Raw genomic sequence first — 17,119 nt, forward strand, 5'->3', positions numbered from 1 at the left:
GGAGTTTTAGCAAAACAACTAGCAGGTGCAGACGGGGAAGCAGAGGGAGGAGAGAAGGCCCGGCTTCAGCAACCTGCCACGGAAATTCAAACAAAGGAGGTTTGAGAGAGGCGGATCCGGCTGTAATATCGGCAGGGGACACGGAGACAGCTGCTGGACTCTCAGGATGAAACGGAATCGATTCCCAGCGTCTCCATCGGGGCAGGAATGTCTGGAGTATGTTCCAAAATAAGAAGTCAGAGAAACGAGTGAGTTTGGAAAAAAGACTTAGAGATTTTGACGGTCTCTGACATTTCACCCTTCTTAGAGGCATGCCTTTATCAATGCGTTACCTCTTTGTAATTTCTGTCTCTAGTGTAATTATTTTCATCGTCTTCAATTTTGGGGGCGATCAAAGCTTCCAGAGGCTAAATATCTGAGACTCTTTGATGCTGACTCGAGTTTGCACATCTTTTATCAATGGGAAAACACCTTTCCTGTGGAAAAACAAACTAATGATCCATGAGAAGTGTTCTTGCAAGGAATACTTGACCTAGAGCCACTACATCGCAACCCTTTATCTAAGGAAGAAGCTGAATTTCCCTTGGCATATATAATGGTCATCCATCATCACTTCGACACCTTTGCAAGGCTCTTCAGGGCTATTTACATGCCCCAAAATATCTACTGTGTCCATGTGGATGAAAAAGCAACAACTGAATTTAAAGAAGCAGTAGAGCAACTATTGAGCTGCTTCCCAAATGCTTTTCTGGCTTCCAAGATGGAACCAGTTGTCTATGGTGGGATCTCCAGGCTCCAGGCTGACCTGAACTGCATCAAAGATCTTTCTGCCTTGGAGGTCTCCTGGAAGTACGTTATCAACACCTGTGGGCAAGACTTCCCCCTGAAAACCAACAAGGAAATAGTTCAGTGTCTGAAGGGATTTAAAGGGAAAAATATCACTCCAGTAGTGCTGCCCCCGGCTCATGTAATTGGACGGACTAAATATGTACACCAAGAGCACCTGGGCAAAGAGCTTTCCTATGTGATAAGAACGACAGCACTGAAACCGCCTCCCCCCATAACCTCATGATTTACTTTGGCTCTGCCCATGTGGCTCTATCCAGAGAGTTTGCCGACTTTGTTCTGCATGACCCACGGGTTGTTGATGTGCTCCAGTGGTCCAAGGACACTTTCAGTCCTGATGAGCATTTCTGGGTGACACTCAATAGGATTCCAGGTATGTACAGTTCCTTATTTCATGCAAAAGAAACATGTCATATTTGAAAGGGCTTTGGAATAACCAGACACTTTTTATTAGGAAGTAGAAGATGAAAACTGGAATATACATATAGTCCTTTCTAAATGCAGAATAATTTTATTTTTTTGAGAAAGGGTCTCACTCTGTGGCCCAGGCTGGAGTGCAGTGGCACCATCACGACTCACTGAAGCCTGGACCTCCAAGTACCTCCCACCTCAGCCTCCTGAGTAACTGGGACTACAGGTGCATACCACCATGCTGGGCTAATTTTTAAAAAAGTTTTGTGGAGACAGGGTCTTGCCATGTTGCCCAGGCTGGTCTCCTACTCCATGGCTCAAGCTATCCTCCCCACCTTGGCCTCCCAAAGTGCTGGGATTATAGGCATGAGCCACCATGCCTGGCCCAGAATGATGCTCTTTATGTGATCATTCACATGTTCTAGCAGTGCTAAATAATACTTTCCATGGTACCACTTTGTGGTCCATCAAGTTCTTTTGCACACATCACCTTATTACATCTTTACCACAATAGCTATTGTTGTTCTCAGTCTACACTGGTATTCTTTCTTTCCCCTAAATTTGTCAAGCTTGCTCTTACCCTAGGATCTTTGCCTGGGCCACCCTCCTGCCTACTCCAGGTCTCCACAGGCTCGTTCTCTTCAGCCAGATCTCAGCTCTCAGATATCAGCAGCTCTGATATGCCCCCTCACTGGCCAGCACACCACCCTGTTTTTCCTTCAAAGAGTTTCTTGCCATGTGGAATTAGGATGTTTGCCTATTTTCATGGGTTTGTTCTTGGTCTTCTCTGCACTTGTTCCATGAAACCAGAAATATTTTCTATTTCATTAAATGCTCCTCAGTGCCTAGGACAGATAGTAAACGCTCAAGTATATACTAGATGAATAAATGAGTGAGTGAATGAGTGAATGAGTGAGTGGTAAAGCATGAGGCTTTCCTGTGGCACCAGAGTTTTCTCCCTAAGACATTATTAAGCTGAGAAATATTTGGACTCAGTCATGTGACATATTGTATGTGTAGAATTTTTAAAAATACATTTTATTTCAGATAAAATAATGAGATTTTAGGAGAAACCTCTTGCTTTCCCATCAAAATTTTTCTATCTTTACTAATTTACCAGACTGATTTTTTTTTTAAGTGTGTAAAACATGATAGGATTTCTTCTGAAGGAAACAGCGTGCTTTGGACTCAATGAAAAATACAAAATGGATCTCTGATGAACTAGACAGCATTATTATAGCAAGAGAAAAGCAATCATTGTTCTGGCTGTTGGGGGGCTGCCAAGTTGGAAGGGCTGGTAGGTGCTCTCAGGCTGCAGGGCGGGGCCTGCTGGGCGATAAACATGCCGGCATTCTCTGGAAAATACCATGCCAGGTGTCTGAGTCCCAGAGTGGTTTGCCTAGTGAATGGGACTCACTCATATGCTGCACACACTCTCCTCATCTGCCTCTCCCTGGGCTCATCCTCTTTTCACCTGTGATCTGTTTTTTCTACCATTCACGTATCATTGAGGAGCATTGGGTACTTAAGAGTGATTTTCATATTTAAATATTATTTCCTTTCTATTTTCATTCTTTCCTTAAAATTGATAAAGTTAGGTACCAGTCAAGTGGTTCCTTAAGTATTGTGCTGAGATGAAGGCATTTCATAAGTTAGTGAAAGTCTGAATTGTTGCCTTTTTTTTTTTTTTTGAGATGGAGTTTCGCTGTTATTACCCAGACCGAAGTGCAATGGCACAATCTCGGCTCACCGCAACCTCTGCCTTCTGGGTTCAGGCAATTCTCCTGCCTCAGCCTCCCGAGTAGCTGGGACTATAGGTGCGCAACACCATGCCCAGCTAATTTTTGTATTTTTAGTAGAGACGGGGTTTCACCTTGTTGACCAGGATGGTCTCGATCTCTTGACCTCGTGATCCACCTGTCTCAGCCTCCCAAAGAGCTGGGATTACAGGGGTGAGCCACCATGCCTGGCCTTTTTTTTTTTTTTTTAAGAAAAACATGGATTTTGGTTTCTATTAGATGTAAATTTCAGTGGCTACTTTGCCAGAAGCCTGGTCAGTTTTGTCAGTGTCAAATAATATAAGAAAATCAAGGGTAAAAGAATTCCCCTTTTTTCCTTACCCCCTTTCTGATCTCTTGGAAGACCAAAAGAATGATATCTGGATAGATGTAGGAGAGAATGGTATTTAGATAGCGATAGGACAGAATGGTATCTAGATGGGTATAGGAGAGAATGGTGTCTGGATGGGTATAGGACAGAATGGTATCTAGATGGGTATAGGAAAGAATGGTGTCTGGATGGGTATAGGACAGAATGGTATCTGGATGGGTATAGGAGTGAATGGTATCTGGATGGGTATAGGACAGAATGGTATCTAGATGGGTATAGGACAGAATGGTATCTGGATGGGTATAGAAGTGAATGGTATCTGGATGGGTATAGGGGAGAATGGTACCTAGATGGGTATAGGAGAAAACACTCTTTTTGCTATAGGTTTGTGCCATGGCATACTAGCTTCTACCTTCTCACAGCAACAGTGTGACCCCATGTAAATCACAGAACCTCATGGGACCTCAAATCTCCCCAGCTACAAAATGGAACCCAAGTAGAAAGACCCCTTTCATATATGCATACCTGTCTTTGCAAGACACAATGCCTAGAACTGCGTAAAGACCTCCTATGCTGCCACCGGGAATCTGCAGAGAGAAAGGCGAAAGTGCTGGTGAGCCTGTATCATGTATGCCCATCAGCTTTAGTGAGTGCATCCCATTTCCCTTGCAGGAATTGGAGGTAAGAGCTCCTCCAGAGAGCAACTGCCTGGAGAGGAAAGCCAGTGTGACCCATGTCGGTGCTCTGTCCTGTCTGATTCTGCAAAGGATACCTTTCAGGATAACGTGGCATGTCCTGGGGCTTTGGCTCTTTCCTTTCTTAGACTCTGAGCAACATCCTGGTTCAGGGAGAAAGGATATCCTGCTTCTAGATAGGGCCTTCCTAAATTACAAGTGAATTACAGCAAACAAACCTTCAAATGTCCTCGCCCTAGCGGTGCCTCTCTCTACCTTCAAACTCAATGTAAAATCCAATCCCATGCTTGAATAACTGACATGGTTTTACACTTGAGCATTCTTTGTGATTTAAGATTTGGCTTGGCTGGGCGCGGTGGCTCACGCCTATAATCCCAGCACTTTGGGAGGCTGAGGCGAGTGGATCATGAGGTAGAGTGGCTGTCCTTCTGTTATGTGTGGCTTGTGCACAGATGGGGGGTCTAGCCCCCTCACTCCTGGCCACATTCTCAAAGGAAATTCTCCAGGATCACAGTTTTCTCTGACCCATACTACAGAGCACCATGCTGTGACAGCAGTAGCTTCCCTGACTTCCGGGTTGCACGTATATTTTCTAACGTCTCAGATCTTTGTAGTGATTGCTCTGAGTCTGTTAGGAAATGCCCATGTGCTCTAGCTCTTTTGGCTATTTTTCTAGCATTTTTATCTGCCTACTTTCCTCAAGACAGAGCACCTGAAGCCATTTACATTTTTGCTTTAGGCTTTGTGAAATCGTTCATCATCTACCCCAGTCGCCACTGGTCTAGCTTCTTCCCAGTCCATTACCACAGCCAGACTGTCTTCTTACACTTTGAGGCGGCTTCATCTCTAAGGAAGAGAGTTACCCTCCTCTTTGGCTTCAGCTACTTTTTTTCCCTTGCTGCACCAAGTGTGTTTTGGATCTTTGCTCGTTCATTACCCTGACCTTTCTCATGCCATGATGTTTTCCTTCCGTAAGAATGTTTTCATTTGTCTCTTTTCCTTTTTCCATTTGGTATACATTTGTATTTTTTTTCAGAGCCCTTTTGTCAAATTCTCTTGACCTCAGAAGGGACCACATGATCCCATTTCCTCATTTTTAATTCTAAAAATATTATGTTTCCTACTTTGATTTATTTTTCTTTTTTAACTGTGACTTTTATTTACATGCGCACATTCTTTGGGAGGGTGTTAGGACTCTCAGTTGCAAGTGTCAGAAACTCAACTCAAAGGAGCTTAAACAAGCAGTCAAGTCACATATCTGAGATGCCCAAGGGAGCTCCCAACCAAGCCAGATCAGTGAGTGAAACAGTGTGCTCAGTACCCTTTCTTGGTAGGTTGTCTCTCTGTGGGATGACCAACTGTCCCTGTTTGCCCAGGTCTGAGGGGCAGTCCTGGGCATGAGACCTTGATGGGTAGAGTCAGGTCAAGATGGTCCCCCTGTCTCTCAGCATCTCTGTGCTGGCTTCCCATCAGGCAAGGTCTCCCCTGAAAGTCAGAAGCAGCTCCAAGTGCGCTTGCTTTTCACAGTGGTTGCTCCTGGGGGACAAGAAACCCTTTTTCCTGAGCGTTCCAGCCGCAGCTTAAGGGAGACCTCAGATTGGCCCTGCTTGGTGCAAATTCCCATCCCTGGTTGGGCACGGTGGCTCACACCAGTAGTCACAGCACTTTGTGAGGCCCAGGCAGGAGGATCACTTGAGCCCAAGAATTTGAGACCAGCCTGGGCAAAAAAGCAAGACACAAAAAATAAAATACAGTGGTGGTGCGCACCTGTACTTCCAGCCACTCAGGAGGCCCAGGCAGAAAGGATCACTTGACGGAGTCAGATCTTGTCTAAAAAAAAAAAAAAAAAAAACAAAAAACCCGCAAAACCAAATTTCTATCCTTAAACAAATCACAGGGATGAAGAATGCTCACCAATGTTTCTTGGGTCCCTTTCCTACCCTGAAGCTAAGGGCTGGGGACAGGCTTTGGTGGAGGAGGCTGCTCAGGGTGACGCTGGGCAGAGTGATGCACAGGCCCCCTACAGGACACCTCCTTGTCCTACACTGGGGTGGGGATGTCCACAAGCACATCCCTGTAATATTAGAGGGGTAAGATTTAGTGATAGACATATGGGTACGTGGTGGATACAACTTAAACACTTGAACAACTTTTTTTTTGAGATGGAATCTTGCTCTGCCGCCAGGCCAGAGTTCAGTGGCGCAATCTCGGCTCACTGCAATCTCTGCCTCCTGGGTTTAAGTGATTCTCCTGCCTCAGCCTCCTGAGTAGCTGGGACTGCAAGCACGTGCCACCATGCCCACCTAATTTTTGTATTTTTAGTAGAGACAGGGTTTCACCATCTTGGCCAGGATAGTCTTGATCTCTTGACCTTGTGATCCACCTGCCTCAGCCTCCCAAAGTGCTGGGATTACAGGCATGCACCACTGTGCCCAGCCCCACTTGAGCAATTTCAACTGACCTAAGCATACTCTTTTCTCTCATAAAAACATGTTTAATAATAATGTCACTCTATTATATTTGGACAGTACTTAATTTGCAAGGGAAATTTCTTATACATTATCTCCTTTAATTCTTCTAAAACCCCATAAAAGGGGGACTGTTCCCATTTTACAGATGAGAAAATTTAAAATGAAAATATGTGACTTGGCTGGGTGTTGTGGCTGACACCTGTAATCCCAGCAGTTTCGGAGGCCAAGATGGTGGATCACCTGAGGTCAGGAGTTGGAGAACAGCCTGGCCAATATGGTGAAACCACGTCTCTATTAAAAATACAAAAATTAGCCAGGCATGGTGGCGGGTGCCTGTAATTTTAGCTACTTGGGAGGCTGAGGCAGGAGAATTGCTTGAACCCAGGAGGCAGAGGTTGCAGTGAGCCAAGATCTCGCCACTGCACTCCAGCCTGGGTGACAGAGTGAGACTCCATTTCAAAAAGAAAAGAAAGAAAATATGTGACTTGTCCAAAGACAAATATTGCATATGCCTAACAAGAAATCAGAATAAAAAGAAACATCCAAGGGAAGGAGGTAACACATGTTATCCGCTTATTTTAAATTGAACCCAGTGTAATGAATTATTCATTTAATAATTGCAATTATTGTAAGCATTCTGAAGATGAAACTTGGCTGATTCTAAGTCTTTTTTTTTTTTTGCTAGTCAGTTTGAGCTTCTAAGGTTGCTCAGGTTAGCCTTGAACTCATGACCTCGCCTTCAGTTCTAAGTCTTATTCAGCTTGCAGGATGGTTTTATAATTAGACCCGATTTGAAACTTTCTCTTTCATTCTGACATTCAGCCCATTTTACTGGAGATTCTGGCTTTTTCATGTGAGCAGAGGTGCAGGAAAGATGAAGTCAATTAATGTTTATTGAACATGTACCTATGGGTTTAGAGTATCTTGGTTGACTCTTCACAAGAATCCCGTCTGGTAGGTACTTAAATCCACATTTTGCAAATGTGAAGATTGGATTTGAGGGGCTGAGTAATGTGCCCTGTTCTGAAAGCAGGAAGCAGAGTAGAGAATGTGTGCGGGGTGGTGGGGGAGCCCTCAAATTCTATACACTCTGAACGAAACTCAGACTCTTCCCTTGGCAAGTCCCTGAATTCAACACTGTTCTGTTAGCTCAGACCTGCAGGCTGGGTTCTCTCTCTCCCTTAGCTCACCCTACCCTCATCCCTGCTAATCTGGCTCTTCCTGGAGTGTAGGCATCAAGGGCTCAGGCTCCAGAGTCAGACAGCACGGGGTCGGACTCCTGGCTCCTCCATCACTAGCCATGTACCCCCTGACATCTATCAATCTTAATCTTTGCATCGCAATATGGCACAGATGGCAGAAGCCTGGACCCTGCAGCCAGACAGGCTGAATGTGAATCCCTGCTCTGTCCCTTATGACTTGTGCGACCTTGGACAAAGTACTTAACTTTTGTGTTACAGTGACTTCATCTGTAAAATGGGGAAAATAATAATAGATATCGAATATGTAAGGTGTAAATGAGTTAGTTGTTGTTGTATTTTCATCTATAAAATGGATATTCATTTAATAAATATTTACGGAGCGCCCAGACACTTAGCTGTGTACTGAGAAATAGTGAATGAGACACATAAGGCCCCTACCTCATGGAGGATACATTTTAGAAGGGAAAGACACCAATACATAGTAGAGAGAAAGAAGCTGGATCATTAGAGAGGATGAGAAGTGCTGTGAGGGAAATATACAGGGAGCAACCTACTGCAGATGAAGGGACAGGAAGGCTTCTTGGCAATGGGAGCACATGAACTGCCTCCCAGAATGAGAGTGAGCCAGCCACGCACTTGTGAAAGAGGTCCTAGGCAGAGGGACTGGAATTGCAAAGGTCCTGGGTGAGCCTGGTGTCTGCAGAGCCAGAAAAGCAGCCCACGTGGCTGTCGCCAAGCAAATGAGGTTGGGAGCTGGACCTGGCATGAGGCAGGCAGTGCTTGAACCACACAGGCCCTTGCAGGAGGCCAGAGAACAGCAGATATGACAGTGCCCTGCTCGTGGGCGAGTGCTTGGCACAGAGTAAACACTCAGCAAACTGTTTTCTGTGGAGTCCTAATTAGGAAAAAGGAATCAAGCTGGTGGGACCAAAGAAAAGCAGATAAGCTGCAAGTCCAGCTTTCTTCAGGGTCCAGGACACAGCTCCTGAGCAAATAATTCACAATCTTCCCATGCCCAGCTATCTCCAGACAGCTACAGGTTTGTTTCCTGCAACCTTGGTGTCATTAGGACTGCACAAAGCTCTCTTCAGCATGAACGCTATCCTATAACATCTCCAGCAAGCCTTTGTTTCTTTGCAGTCAGCTCCTGCTGGCCTGCCCGTTGCCTTCTTGCAATGTATCTTCTTACTTTCTTGAATAAATCTACCTTTCTCTACCTTCAGCTGTCTTGGTAAATTCTTTTACCCCCACACCTCTGGCCAAGATAGTCATCACCCCCCTGTGACACTTTCCACTTCTGGCGCTGTCATCTACCCCTCTTCTTTCTCTTAAAGTAGTATAATTTCTTCCTAACTAGTTTCCCTGGTCCATGCTTTAATTCATCCTCCACAGACAGGATGACCTTTGTAACATGCACCCAGTGTGATCATGCGACAGAGCCCTCTCCTTAGAAACAGTCTATGGATTCCCTTCCCCTAGGGTGTATGGGTAGCATCCCAGCGCCTTTGCCAAACATGGGGAGCTCCTCGTGATCTGGCCCCCTTGGCCTTTCCAGGGATGTCTCTAGCTGCGCCCTTCCCCAGATAACTTGTGGGTCCCTGTGCTGCCACTTCTAGCCTTCTTGCCCTGATGTACCCAGTTTCTCTCCCAGGAGACTCCCGGATGCCTCTCCTGTATCTGACTGACATGTGCTTCTTTTTTAAAGATTCAGCATAGAGTCATACTCTGTAAAATTCTTTTTTTTTCTTTTTATTTTTTAGATGGAGTCTCACTCTATTGCCCAGGCTGGAGTGCAGTGGCGTGATCTCAGCTCACTGCAACCTCTGCCACCCAGGTTCAAGCAATTCTCCTGCCTCAGCCTCTAGAGTAGCTGGAATTACAGGAGCCTGACACTGTGCCTGGCTAATTTTTGTATTTTTAGTAGAGACAGGGTTTCACTATCTTGGCAAGGCTTGTCTTGAACTTCTGACCTTGTGATCCACCCACCTTGGCCTCCCAAAGTGCTAGGATTACAGGCGTGAGCCACCATGCCTGGCTTAAAATACTTTTCTTAATTCTCACTCCTCTGGACTTCTGTACCATGTTGTACTATTATTGGTCTTTTTATTTTTATGTTTTAAAAAATTTTTAAGAGACAAGGTCTGGCTCTGTCACCCAGACTGGAGCGCAGTGGTACCATCATGGCTCACTGAAGCCTCGACCTCCTAGGCTCGGGCAAGTCACCCACCTCTGCCTCCCAAGTAGTTGCGACTATAGGTGCTACCATGCCCAGCTAATTTTTAAAATCTTTATAGAGATAGAATCTCACTGTGTTGCTCAGGCTGGCTTTGAACTCGTGGCCTCAGGTGATCCTCCTGCCTTGGCCTCCCAAAGCATTGGGATTATAGGCATGAGCCACTGCGCCCATCCATAAAAGTTTTGTGGTGCTGTGTTGTATATTCCTAGTGAACTTTTAGACTAGGCTTCAAGAGCAGCAGCTGTACATGCCTATTTCTGTTTACACCTAGCCTACCCCTGGCACATGAGCAGTACTCAAGATGATGGAGTCCCAACTTATATTTGTTTAACCTGCACAAACTGAATTATATGCATGCACACATATACCCATGCGTGTGCACACATTTTATATGGGTTTAGATGATGTTGGCCATGCTACCCTGCCTTTCATTTCACCCAATGAGTAGGGTCCAGAATGAGCCAAAAATTCTGCTCATTCTCTTGATAGAGTTTGCTTCCCAGGGCTTACTAATGTTAAAGGACTGTCAATGTCTATCTCATAACATAGCTCCTCGGCTCAAACCAACTTCTTCATCTACTGCTCATTAGAAAAAACAACCATCTGGACCAAGATTATAAAGAAGGTTAGACTTAGACTCATGCCTGTACTCCCACCAGTTTGGGTGGCCAAGGCGGGAGGATCACTTGAGCCCACGAGTTCAAGATAAGCCTGGGCAGCATAGTGTGACCACATCTCAGCAAAATATAAAATACTAAAATGAAATTAGCCTAGTCTGGTGACACACACCTGTATCCCCAGCTACTCAGGAGGCTGAGGTGGGAGGATCGCTTGAGCCCAGGAGTTGGAGACTAGCCTGGGCAACACAGTGACTCATCTCTACAAAAAATACAAAAAGCTGGGCATGGTGGCACGTGCCTGTGGTCCCAGCTACTTGGGAGGCTGAAGTGGAAGGGTCACATGAGCCCCAGAGGTGAAGGCTGCAGTGAGCTATGATGGTACCACTGCACTCCAGCCTTGGCAACAGTGCAAGACCCTGTCTCAGAGAAAAAGAAAAAAAGATTAAAGGGAAGACTGACCTTGTTGGAATGTGGTGCATTCTTAAGGGATGTCTCCAGAGGAATTTTAACTGTCAGACTTTTCTCCCTTTGCTCGTTGACTCTGTAACCTCACTTCTGTGTAGGATGTATAACCACTGTACATATTTCTTAGATGTATTGAACAGCTAATAATTGCCACAGCCAGGGCACAGATTCATCTCTTCTTACTTCTAATCCTGTTCTCTGTCTCCTGTCCACAACTGATCTTTGCTAGAAGTTGTTACTAAGAAAGGTGGAGATGGTTAAAAGTGCTAGCAAAACAATTACCAAAGACTGAAGCCAGCAAAATTTATCATGGAGTCTTGACTTGTCCTCAAACTTTGAGCCTAAACCTCAAGATGACGAAAAGGCAGTCATGTTGCTAATTATAAAGGGATTTTATAATCTCTCTCTGAGAAACCTGAATGTAAATGGAGAGCTCTGTTCTTTTCACCTTCTGGCTGACTCTTGAAATAAGACTTAGTTATCTGTTGACTTTTGGAGCCACTACTCTCAGTGAAATTCAGAATTTGAGAAATGTTAAGTTTTGAGGAAACATCCTCCTCAGTTCTCTCTTTAGTTTTCTTCATGGCTCTTGCAGTTCTTCCCCCGTTGGTGATCTGGTTTGCATACAGTTCCTCACCACCACCTCAGTACTCACCATTCATTTCCCTATGGTGAGCTCCCAGGCCCTCTGCCACATATCCCTGTCTTTTGGATATCTCTTCTCAAAGCTTCCATGAGTACCTGCTGACATCTCCCTCCTCTCTACACACCCAGCTTTCCACTCACAATCTCTATGGTATGGCCATCAAGTCAGCCAACCTCCACGCTTCTGGTATCCCCAGATCCAACCAGCACATTCTGTACATTTTGTCTGTGAGAGGTTTCTAGCAAATTCTACCCTTCCTGTTTTCATCATTACTGCTCTTACCTCTGGCTTGCCACACCTGTCAAGCAGATTATTGTCAGACCCACTCCAAGTGGTCTCTCTGACCCAAGTCTCCCTCTTCAAATTATTCTAACACTATAGCATATTTTGCTTCTTAAGACATAGCTCTAAGAAAAACATTTTCTCAGTTCCAAAAGCTTCCATGAGCATCAGCAATTTATTGGATTATTCAGTATAGACATCTCAACATGACAGGTTGGATGTCAGAATCTCCCTGTTGGAGATCCTCTCAGTATTACCTGTGGTACCCCACCATCAACTCCCATTGCTGGCTTCCCTGAAAGGGACATTTCAGAAAAGCCACCTTGCCTGTCATCCTGCCATGGGTCCTTTTCTTCATGTCACCCTCTCTGGGCCATTGTCCTCCAACTCTCCATTTAAATAATGGCCTTATTTAATGGTGTGTCATTCAATGGTGATGCACAATGCTGTCTTATTTAGGAAACTTTTTCTGATCTTATTTTTTCTCAATTTTATGCCTTTTGTTTTGCCTTGCTCTGACACCCAGGCTGGAGTGCAGTGGCAAGATCTCGGCTCACTGCAAACTCTGCCTCCCAGATTCAAGTGATTCTTCTGTTTCAGCCTCCCAAGTAGCTGAGACTACAGGCACCTGCCACCACACTGAGCTAATTTTTGTATTTTTAGTAGAGATGGGGTTTTCCCATTTTAGCCAGGCTGGTCTTGAACTCCTGACCTCAGATGATCCACCCGCCTTGGCCTCCCAAAAGTGTTGGGATTACGAGCATGAGCCACTGTGCCCGGCCAATTTTATACTTTTATAAATCTCTTTTGTAATGCTTTTATGTCACTCTAGAATTTTTGGATTATCATTATTAATGTGAATATCATATTACCCTGACTAGACTGCCATGTCTTTGAGGCCATTTATATTTTTGGCAGCCCAGCATAATGAGCATTCAGTGGGCTGACAGGAAACATCTATTGAATTGAGTCAAATGGAAATAATTTTAGGATGCTGGTAACCCTCAGCACTGCTGCTGAGTTAGCTGCAAATCAACACCACCTACATCACCGCCTGCTCCCCATGCTACCCACCCCACACACACACCCTAGGTTATTTTGCCAAATCCTGAAGGGTCAACCTCAAGCAGTAGCTTTTGGCCACGTTTTTTAGAGACAGGGTCTCACTCTGCCTCCCAGGCTGGAGTGGAGTGCAGTGTATGATCTTGGCTCACTGCAGCCCCAAACTCTTGGGCTCAAGCAATTCTCCCACCTCAGTCTCCCAAGTAGCTGGGAATACAAGCATGAGCCAGTGCACCTGGCCCATGTTCAATTTTTTTTTTTTTTTTTTTGAGGTTTCCTAAATGCTTCTCTGCTCTTGGGCAACAGCAATGAGAAAATTCTCTCCCACTTATTTTTTCCAAAGCATCTTGCTTATTTTGGGAATGCTTCCCATGCTGAGCCCAGCCTGGGGGCAGCACCTGCTCCAGACAGGTTGTTCTTCAACCCAAAGTCCAACCACCATCATGTGCTTGCCAAATTGGTTCCCCATTCTGCACCAAAGAAGTTAAAAAAGAAGAAGAAAGAAAAAAGAACAGCCTGACAGAGGAGATTCTTGCTTCAAAGACCGGATCTGAGGGTTTTGTCTGTTTGTTTGATTTATTGCTTTGTTTGTTTTGTTTTGTTTTTGGAGATGGAGTCTTGCTCTGTCACCCAGGCTGGAGTGCAGTGGCGCAATCTCAGCTCACTGCAAACTCTGCCTTCCGGGTTCAAGTGATTCTCCTGCCTCAGCCCCCCAAGTAGCTGGGATTATAGGCTTGGGCCACCATACCCAGCTAAGTTTTGTATTTTTCTTAGAGACGGGGTTTCACCATATTGGCCAGGCTGGTCTCAAACTCCTGACCTCATGATCCACCTGCCTTGACCTCCCAAAGTGCTGGGATTACAGGCATAAGCCACCGCACCCAGCCAAGATCTGTTTATAAGGCTGCTTCTTTGATGAAATAACCCATCATTTGGTGATGTAAATGACCCTGCTAAGATTTTTGGTGAATTTTTTTCCCTCAAGTCACACAGTGGACCATGTGTAGTCTTAGCTGTGTCCTAAGCAAAAATATATTAACTGCTTTTCTAACTATTTCTCCATGTAGTTTTTCCATGCTAGATCTACTTATGAACCTGTCTTTCTCTCACCCTCTGACCTCATATGGAATTCTTTTTCTCTTTTCTTTTTTTGAGACAAGGTGGCACTCTGTCACCCAGGCTGGAGTGTGTGGCATGATCTGATCGTGTCTCACAGCAGCCTCAACTTACTGGCCTTATGCAATCCTCCCATGTACCACCATGCCCAGCTAATTTTTGTTTTTGTTTTGTTTTGTTTTTCTGAGACGGAGTCTCACTCTGTAGCCCAGGCCAGAGTGCAGTGGTGCAATTTTGGCTAACTGCAACCTCCACCTCCTGGGTCCCAGTTCAAGCAAGTCTTCTGCCTCAGTCTCCTAAGTAGCTGGGATTACAGGAACGTGCCACCATACCCAGCTAATTTTTGTATTTTTAGTAGAGATGGGGTTTTACCATGTTATCCAGGCTGGTCTTGAACTCCTGGACTCAAGCGATCCACCTGTCTCAGCCTCCCAAAGTGTCAAGATTACAGGCATGAGCCACGGCACCCAGGATGTGGCATTCTTTCTTAAGGTGCTTTCAGACAAAGCCGTAAGTGGCAGAAGGCTTTCCCTGAATGCATTTACCTTGTGTCTCCTTTGACACCACATTTCTGGAGAATGAATGGATGAAAATTGTGCTTTCAAAACTTTGTAATTTAGCTCGATACTTTTGTGAAATTTATTCTCCCATAATCTTCCTCCTCAGCCAGGTTTAAAAGATTAGAACTTAACTATGAATATATCGGAGGATACAACTTCTGTCTCTACTGAGTAAGCTGGAGATACTCAGGTCATCCTGATGGATTTAGCTTTGTGCTGCCATCAGTCCCCTCTTCTGGACATTTTCTGGTTCATTTTCTTTCTAGCCATCTCCTTCCTTACAGCCAATCTTCACATAATTCTTCCTTCACAGAAAATCTGTAATTCTGCACTTGGTCCAAGTCTGAGCTCCTTCTTCAAGCTCTTTGGGAGCCTAGAGTAAAAAGGGCCTCCTGCCTTAGCATCCAAATCCCTTCTTGTGTCCTATGTGAAAACTACTGTTCCCAAGACCCTGAAGTCCTTGCTAGGTTTTGGGCCATCTCCAAGAGAGGCTGAGCACATCCCTTTCTGCTTTCTCCTCTCACAGGCTTTTCTTCTGTTGGAGTTAACCAGCTTCCTCCCCACTTCTAAGCCTTGTAGATTTATCTCTGGTCCATTTTCCTACCAGTTTACAGACTTCCTTTGTCAAGTACTCAATCTAAACCAAGGAAGCCTCTCAAGTATACTATTCCCATAAAAACTGCCTCCTCTCTATTCTATGCTGAATCTAAAATAATCATAGCATTTAGAACCACAAGGAGCCTCAGAGGGCATCTTCCAGTCCTACAGTTACACAAATTTGGAGATCATGAGCCAGAGAGATCAGTTGGCTGGCTGATTGTCCTGCTTCTTAAAATGAGTTTACATTTTCTAGATTCACTGCCTATTTCTTATAAAGCTTAGAATGAACATTCCATTCCTACAATCCCATATGTTTCAATTAATACCACCCCTTTCAGAAAGATCTCTCAAGTGACTCATGGTATAGAGGGAGGAGAGTTAGAAACTAGTAATGCTATAGTAGAAATTATTATTATTTTTTTTTAGAGGGAGTCTCGCTCTTGTTACCCAGGCTGGAGTGCAATGGCATGATTTTGACTCACTGCAACCTCCACCTCCCAGGTTCAAGTGATTTTCCCTGCCTCAGCCTCCAGAGTATCTGGGATGACAGGGGCCTGCCACCATGCCTGGCTAATTTTTGTATTGTTAGTAGAGACAGAGTTTTGCCATGTTGGCCAGGCTGGTCTTGAAACTCCTGACCTCAGGTGATCTGCCCACCTTGGCCTTCCAAAGTGCTGGGATTATAGGTATGAGCCATCATGTCCAGCCCTATAGTAGAAATTATTATTTCTTTATATTCTCTCATTATTTGTTCCTAAAACCTTCCTATATCCACTGGAAAACATCTGTGTAGTTGATATAATTTAAATGTATTCTTTAGGGTTCACTTGTAAAGCCATCCCACAAATATTTATCACTTGTCCCATGCCTCAGCGCTTCATGGAAATGTGAAGAAGGATCACGCAGAGATTTTCCGCACTATAGACTTGGTGATGATTTGCACACCTCCCCCATCCACACCCCCTGAGATAATGATTTGAATGTTTCTTTTTCTTTCACACTGATCGGTCATTGAATATCCCTAATCAGTAGTACCTTCAGTAGTAATTCTCTTTCTGGGAATGGTTAGGACTGAGGCTATCTAGAGTGGCCGATTCTTCCTGGTCTGCCACCGACTTCTCTAGTTTTAGCACTGAAATCCCATGTTCTGGGAAACCCCTCAGCCGTGGGCAAACCGGGACAGTTGGTCACCCTAAGCACCTCCCACCCGGTTCCTGCTCACCTTTCCATGTCAGGATAAAGAACTCAGTGCCCAAAATATTTATGTTTCACAGAACAGCACTGATCAATAACATGGAAAAACATGACACTTGAAACCACTCATTTCTAACACATTGAAGGGTAGTAATCAAAACTATAATATCAGCTGTGAAGACCCCGGCCAAAGTGGACCAGGACTCGGTCTATTCCATTTATAATGATTTCCCCCCCTTTATTTTTGAGAGAAGAGAGTATAGAGTTTAAGGATGTCATCTAAAAGGATAGATGGCTAAATATAAAATGTGAACTTAAAACCACATTACCCAGTGGGAGAATCAAATGCAAAAATTGTCTCCAGTTAGGTACAAACACAGGATATATCTTGGAGGCAAGTTTGTTCCAGATTTAATTTCTAGGAAAGCAGAAGAAACATCTGCTTTTTGGGATCTATCCAAACCCCTGCCCTAACACACTGTCTAAGCTCAGGCAAATGGCCGGCTCTGTGGGAAAGGAGCTAGTATAAGAGCGGACTGAATAAACGGAAAATGAGTCCAGAATTTAATCGAGCTATTAAAATTAGAAGTTGGGGCCGGGCGTG

The 17,119-nt window shown here is 44.7% G+C and overlaps 2 protein-coding genes across 6 annotated transcripts in view; both read left to right on the forward strand.

Annotated features, from left to right (window-relative positions):
• The window catches only part of LOC100397136 (N-acetyllactosaminide beta-1,6-N-acetylglucosaminyl-transferase), a 171,921-nt gene that overhangs the window by 98,211 nt on the left and 56,591 nt on the right, over positions 1 to 17,119 (forward strand). The gene's annotated exons all lie outside the window — the stretch shown is intronic.
• LOC100411905 (N-acetyllactosaminide beta-1,6-N-acetylglucosaminyl-transferase) overlaps positions 1 to 17,119 on the forward strand; it is a 24,079-nt gene continuing 6,960 nt past the window's right edge. Inside the window, 3 exon segments of the mRNA XM_054253765.2 lie at positions 1 to 549; positions 552 to 1,052; positions 1,055 to 1,219. Coding sequence (XP_054109740.2) covers positions 312 to 549; positions 552 to 1,052; positions 1,055 to 1,219 — 904 coding nt within the window. The 5' untranslated portion in view covers positions 1 to 311.

The sequence above is a fragment of the Callithrix jacchus genome, chromosome 4 (genome assembly GCF_049354715.1).
Source record: "Callithrix jacchus isolate 240 chromosome 4, calJac240_pri, whole genome shotgun sequence".
Taxonomy (NCBI): Eukaryota; Metazoa; Chordata; class Mammalia; order Primates; family Cebidae; genus Callithrix; species Callithrix jacchus.